Source organism: Cephus cinctus, unplaced genomic scaffold, assembly GCF_000341935.2.
Source record: "Cephus cinctus unplaced genomic scaffold, Ccin1 Ccin1_scaffold0087, whole genome shotgun sequence".
Classification (NCBI taxonomy): Eukaryota; Metazoa; Arthropoda; class Insecta; order Hymenoptera; family Cephidae; genus Cephus; species Cephus cinctus.
Genome location: NW_014332826.1, coordinates 955537 through 963129, shown reverse-complemented (window position 1 = coordinate 963129; position 7593 = coordinate 955537). Strand labels below are relative to the sequence as shown.

At 30.3% G+C, this 7593-nt stretch overlaps 1 protein-coding gene across 3 annotated transcripts; it reads right to left on the bottom strand.

The window, feature by feature from the left end:
- Window positions 1-645: 645 nt before the first annotated feature.
- On the bottom strand, window positions 646-6298 carry LOC107272050 (probable aspartate aminotransferase, cytoplasmic). 3 transcript variants are annotated; one of them, XM_025089548.1, is made up of 7 exons: window positions 5923-6298; window positions 5680-5803; window positions 3906-4196; window positions 3261-3517; window positions 2893-3170; window positions 1710-1862; window positions 646-1633 (listed from the first exon to the last, which is right to left on the bottom strand). In XM_025089548.1, exons 2-6 carry the CDS (start codon window positions 5789-5791, stop codon window positions 1712-1714), a joined length of 1089 nt encoding a protein of 362 aa, XP_024945316.1. In that variant the 5' UTR covers window positions 5792-5803; window positions 5923-6298; the 3' UTR covers window positions 646-1633; window positions 1710-1711. The 3 variants fall into 3 exon arrangements, with proteins under 3 accessions (XP_024945316.1, XP_015604265.1, XP_015604255.1); XM_015748779.2 differs by having other exon boundaries at window positions 1720-1862; window positions 6019-6297; XM_015748769.2 differs by having other exon boundaries at window positions 1720-1862; window positions 5923-6288.
- Window positions 6299-7593: the final 1295 nt, after the last annotated feature.

Genomic DNA, 7593 nt, shown 5'->3' with positions numbered 1-7593 from the left:
TAGTAAATAATATAAACAAACGTGGAATGTGTTGACTAGATTCTAAGTAAATCGCTTGTAAAAGAAAAGAAATTCTAAGGCATTCTGCATTTTAAATATTTGTAGGTTTGAAACGGGTAGGACGAATATTTTACAACAAATTTTAAGTATCCCTCTTATTTCATTTAAGTCCATTAACATATAACATATAAATAAGTTATAATATTATAACATTTCTTATTTATTAAAATCTGACAAGCGATTTCCATAACAAAAATAAGACACGGTGTCATACATGATGTGCTCGAGATACACGTGTTGCATGTAGCATGTGAAAATTTCAAACTTTGACATTGTTTTTTATAACATCAGAACGGTGTACCTCAATAAAAATCGGCCTGTTCTGTAGGTATTAATTTAGAGAATAAACTATCAAAATTTGAGAAGATTCTGACAAAAATGATTTTACGGTACAATTACCTTGATGTATTACACGAGAGAAAGAAAATCACCCGGGAAAAAATTATATTTCACTCGAAAATTCCTTTATTATCCATACCTTGTTGTTGGCATTGACTTTAGACACAACCTGGCACAACCACTACTTCCGGTGAGAGCTAAAGGAACAAATTCGAAATAGAGTAAATAATTATCAACTAAGTATTAAATTATTTTTTAAAATTTTTATTGTCTTAAGCGATTGCGTGCGCAGAAGTGGCTGTCACCTTTATTATACATGTCATAAGCATAAATAAAATCTACAAAATGCATGTATTGTTCAATTTTATGAATACGATATTTTATTTATTACACAGTCAAGTTTCAAATTAGTTAAATGCACATGAAAATAATGTATTTCTTACTATCAATCGATACCTTCCCTCTATCTAGTCATGTTCATTGCAAGAGTAATACATTTCTTGTACTTTCAATATAAGATGTTAATTACGTTTTCGATGTTATCTTCGATAGTTAAATGTAGTTCTTAGTACCAAGTTTTAAACTCATTATTGCACTTAGCACTACATAAAAAAAAATGCAAGATTATACATTATGTATGTACATTACTTCTCTTTTCAAATGTCGTTTGTAAATAACTGGTGGACTGATACATTAATTCTCAGCTATCAGAGTATATATACACATTGAAATGCACAGCATCTTTCTGCTACTATCGTTTGGTATATAATGACAGTCAAAATATCCCATCCAACATCCGTAATATTAGATAATGTTTATATGAATAGTTTGTACTCTTTGTATTAAGGCAACATTTATTGAAACATGATTTGAAAAGATGCTATTGTAAGACGAATTATTAAATTATACCAAGTAGGGACCTGGTGTATAAAATATTAGCCTATTATATTAAAATACTAAGGATAGGACAACTTCGACATTTTGCTTCTTTTACGCTCGACAATAAAGATTGTAGGATAACAAAAGAAAAACGGACGTAGAAGTGGGATATGTGAGTGGCATTGCAAGTTCTAACAAGAGCATTTTTTCTGTGTTTGCGGAAACTGTATAACAGCGTCGTAGAAAGCCTTTGCTACATAATCAATATTTTTCTCGTTGAGGCCACACATATTTATACGGCCACTGCGTAATAGGTAGATGTGATGATGATCCATCAAGTGTTCAACCTGTCGTTCTGAAAAGATAACATGCCACTTATGATACTCCAGTTTTACAAAATGTTATTTCATCATATTTGTTATTTAGCTAACATTTATTTACCATTGAGACCAGTGTATGAGAACATTCCAATTTGTTGTGTAATATGTTCCCAGGATCCAGGAGTTCCAAGTTTTACTAGTCTATCATAAAGACCAGTACGCATCTCTTTTATTCTTCCTGACATTGTACGAATATGGTCTTTCCTAAATCATACACATTGCAAACTGAATATTTTCTTAATTTTTATGATAGCATTCAAAACATTAGTTATCAATCATATAGGAGAAGCGAGAAACAAAAAAACTGTGTACCTAAAGAACTTGCTTTAAACATTGAACTCGTGGACCGACCATAGATCGTTTTATACTTTCAAGGTTACTACTCACTTAAATACTTTTTTCCTGTCCTTGTGGCTTTAGAGTCAAAACGACATAAACTGGACAAAGAGCATTCTATCACTGAATCATATTATATCATTTAGGTCAAACTGATGTTTCGTATATGATATAAATAATAGAAAGAACGATAATTTAAAATATTTGTTAATAAAGCTAGACTCACTATACAGTTTTTCTATAAATCATTTTATGCGCTGAAGTAAAAGAATGTTGCTAATTTCGTTTTCTTTATCGTCATTTATGTCATTATCATATAGAATTAATTATTAATCATATGTATTGTCAAATTAAATTTTTATACACAAAATTTTATACAATTTTCAAACTTGCCAAGTTTGATTTTATTCTTTGTACAATATAAAAAGCAAGCAAATATTTATACATTTAATATTTAATGCATGAATAATAATTATTATGATTAATCGATATTGACCGTTTTAATTTATAAATTGCATACTGAGAAATGAAAAGCATGAAAAGTACTAATAAAATATTATAATTAACTTATGCATAGCTATTGGGATTGCAGTGTGATATGCGATCAAATCTCATGTGAGTAGATCCGGCCAGACCTCGGCAGAACTAAGCAGTCTACTATGAAATCCAAATAAATTGTAAAGTTATACATACGATCATATATGACCAGATATACCATCAGATCTAGCTAGATCTGAACAAATCTAATAATATTTGACTTGTAATTCTTTCGGATTTCATAGCAGATCTAATCAGATCTATTTAGTTGGGTCAAAATTCATGTCTAATTGAATTAGGTCATATTGATTCCGAGCAGATCTGATCATCAGACAATGAAAAAATAATGAAAAAGACTTACCATTCTTCATAGAGATCAGGATTTTTAAGCACAGTGGCAACAATGCGACCTCCATGATTCGGCGGGTTGCTGTACATTCCACGAACAATGAGAGTTAATTGAGATTTAACTTGAACAATTTCTTTTGTATTGGACATCACCACGACCATGTTTCCAACACGTTCATTGTATAACCCAAAGTTCTTCGCAAAACTTTGGGTACAGATGAATTCTATTCCACGATCAGCGAATAATCGTACAGCGTATGCATCACGATCTAAGTCACCACTTGCGAAGCCCTATTTGATGTAATTGAATTCACATATTATATTTACTTTTTATTTACGATATAGGATGTATAAATAAGATAGATAGTTAAATAAGTATACCTGATAAGCGCTGTCAAAAAGAGGAAATAAGTGTTTTTCTTCAATCACATCTGCGATTTTTGCCCATTGTTCTGGTGTTGGATCACAGCCTGTTGGATTATGCGCACATGCATGTAAAATTATTACTGCGTTTTCTGGGGCCTCTCTTAAGTCCGCCAACATGCCCTCTATATCGATATTATGATTTTCGGGGTCCCAATACCGATATTCGCACCCTTTCTTAAATCCTCCATTGGTAAAGATTAGCTTGTGATTTTCTGTTAGTCAAAAAAATGTTGATCTTAATATTTTTAAAGAATAGATATTGTCAAGTACATTATAACTCTTATTATTTTAACACTAGACCAATCGAATCCGTAAAAATGATGAATTTTAGATTTCTTGTTTTAAATTACAGAAACTCTTAAAGGTGCTTTCTATGGAATTTATATTGACGTTTGTCGAGACAAGAAAATGAATACATATGCCTATTTATTTTCTATCAACTACTTTAGTTTCAAAGTTCCGTATATAGAATACTTTCATACTCCCAAAATTATTCTGGTTGTTCTAGTGTCAAACCACATTGCAATATTCAATTATATTATTTTGTATGTACCCGTTCTTATTTGTATCTATAAATTTAATAGTAAATTAATTACTTACCCCAAGTAGGCTTGCTGTAGTAAAAAGTATCATAATGAAGAATACGGGATAAAAATTCAGCAGCTACACGCAACGCGCCCGTGCCAGATAAAGTTTGAATACCAAAAGCTTGACCCTGTAATACTGAGGATGAACTGGGTCCTAATAACATACTTGTTGCTGCTTGGCTGAAAGCATCCAATCCTAATACAGGTAGATATTCATGATTTTGTGATTCATCGACAGCCAATGCCTTTTCTACTTTTCTTACAACAGGTAGCACCCATGGTTTTCCTTCGTTGGTACGGTAAGCTGCAAGATTCAATATAATCACAGATATAGTAAATTCAATTTAAATCTGAAACTACTGTATTTTCATAGTTTGATATTCCAATTTATTATAAATCATATTTGGAAGTACGCATGCTTATTGTGTATAAATTTATGTACTGCACTATGATTTTTCATTGAATTTGAAGTTTGTAAAGTAAATAAGAAGGGCATTTGAAAGAATCTATATTTCTGTAAGCCTATACTTAACATGGCACTACACAAAGTTTCTTTATATATTATTATAATTAATCATGTTCTTTCCTAACACATATGATTCATAAGTAAAACATTGCAATATTTAATTTATTAAAATATATCATGATGCTACAGAAATATTTAAAACATATAAATAAAACTTTTTAGGTGATTAAGGAGTTCTCGTTACCATGCAAGTAAAATGTAAACCAAAATCGTAAATGACAGGATTTTAATAAAGATTCTTTCTCCAAGTAGAGTTTAAAGTATGTTCTCCAAGATCAACCATCGTTTTTACACCTCAGTCATAATTATTAACCCAGAATTAAACAAGTAATGAGATAAGAAAATTTTCATATGTTTCAAATTCATATACAAATTTTCTTTTCAGATTACTCTTTTAATTTTGGGTTATTTATTGCAAAAGCAGTGTCAACATTTTTGTTGATCTTACAGAATATGCACTTAACTCCACATTGGGAAAAAATGTTTGTCAAAAATTATATTATTTATAATTATCATTAATATTTTACTCATATGATAATGAGAGCTCACCAATTTCCCTAATAGATTCAATAGTAAAAGTCAGTTACCAATATCAGTAGAAACATTATGATTTATTTTAATCTAATCAGTCAGAATAAACAGTATCAGTTATTATTTGTAGCAATAAAATCTTTATATAGTTTTTGTCAGCCATATCATATTAATTATAACATTGCTTTTCATTCATTTGTAGCTGTTAATAAATAATGATAGGAATATTATTGTGGATATAATAATCTATGAGAACAATTAAGTGTACTAACAAATTTTAATAAATTGAATGTTCAATAATATTGTATTAAAAATGATCATATTCAAGCTAGAACTGAAAAAACAGAAATATACTAGGGTATTGTGTTAAATATAATCTTACAATAAATACATGTATTAATCATAATAGTGCAAGCCATGTTTTGATAGCCAATTATAAATACTATTAATGTAATACTACAAACTGATGTTAACCTTAATGCTATTATATAATCTAGATTATATAATAAATTATGTAATGCATAACATAATCGTTCCGAAGGTCACTCAAGGTTATACGAACATATATCCAAAAACAAGACTGCTACTAGATAATGTATTGAATATTATATAATATAAATTATACGTGATGTGATTGTCTATAATCAAATTGACATTGAAAAGACAAAAACCATAAACAGTCGTTGGCCAATACGTACGATAATTCAAAAGCTTCTGTGTAGTTACTTACCACCAACAGTGAGGTTTACTTTATTTTCAAATGTATCGTCGAGGAAGGCTTTCTGCAATGCAAACACTTCGATTGGTGGTCCTAATTTGATGTTCGAAAATCTGGTGCTCATTTCGCCGAGATTCTGATAATTGAAATAAAATAATTAGTAATACATTTTCAGAGCACGCTCTGTGGTATATCTATTGACGATTTAATTAGTAAATTTAACCACTCATAACATTAATATTAAATAAAAATTACGGTAATTAGGAATCTGATGAAAAGTCGATCGAAGATACTTGACAGTCCAATTCCAGGAATACTTCCGTTAGACTTGGTTTCACTACTATGACTTACTGGCACAATCTCAACAACCACTGACGTATCCAGGGACAAACTCACTGACAAACTACACGAACTACACTTTCAATGTATGAGCTACACTCCACTCAATTGCTGTGTGAATTTACATTTGGGTGAGTGAGTGGCACAAGGCAACACAACCACTATTATTGGCTATTTTTTAAATTTTCCGTTAGAGCGAGCGAGTAGATATTACTTCGGTGACTGTAATCGATTTACCTCGATAAATAGAAAACCCACTGTATCTATTGATAATAGCTGTTACTCAACTTTTGTTGAGTTTACCGCTTAATCTTAACTTTATTAATGTTTTTTACAAATTGATTGTGAGTCATTAGGTCCGTTCGAGCAGGCGTTTTTACATGCTCCAAAGCACTATAAGTGTGTTCGAAAATGAACCAAGAACGTTAAGAGCATGTTGTTTCTTGATCAAATGCATGTAATAAGGAGCGAAGCAACGATGCAGTTTCCGTTCTCGGCTCATTTTCGAACACACCTATATACTGCGGGGAACGTAAAAACTTTTGCACAAACGAACCTCGTTAACGACTTAGTTAATACTGATCTAAAGGAATTCACGAATCCCAAATATTCCTTATAAGTAAAAATGTCTATGATTTGTCGTGACCTGTGAGGAATACTTGGGATTGGTCAATTTCTCCAGATCCGTAATAATTAAACCGGTTTAAGATCATCGTGTAAACGGAATCAGTAATTTTGTAAGCATGGTGCGAATATAGATATGAGTATTAATTGCATTTATAATATTTAAATAGAAAACATATGCAAGATACTTCTTAGTTATTATCATGATAGTATTCTCTACTTCGTTAACATTTTTTGTTATGGCTTGTTTTCTTTAATTAATCTTTAGTTTCTTTCTTCAGTATTAAGTAACAATGGAGTCGTACTTATGAGATAAACTTAATTGCAAAATCCAAAAATAAAATGAATCAATGAATGTTTGCCTCAAATTAGTGAGATACAAAGACAGTAGTATAAACTATTTGATGACCATTTCAAAAAAAAGTGTTAATATTCATAATTTGATTTGTGAAAATTTCTATGTATTTATCAACACAGTTTTTTTTAATAGAAAGGAATTGTACTCTTAATTGTTGAATCTATTGAATGAATCTTTTTCATTGTATGTATAGTTTAAATATGACCCCTTTATTTTAGATTATAATAATCATGATCCTATATTTTTTGTATTATTGGTTATCATAACAGTTTTCCAAAATATAGTTTAAATGTGTTACAAGAAAAACCAAGGAGCTATTAGTAAAGCAGCAAGCTGTATAGCATTATCAGCTATCACAATGGACATAGGAGATATGCTAGGATCAGCATAGAAGTTCTTAAGGGGGTTGATACAGTATAAGTTGTATTTCAGACACAAAATATATGGGGGCTGATTCTCTTTATCAGTAATTTTGTCGGAGTAAGATATAAGGTTCAAAACAATTCTAAATACCTAATTAGATCTTATTTTATAGATCCTTTATACATTTGATTAAAGGGCAACACTAATTGTTAATGCAATCAGAATATCGAAAAAGATAACTT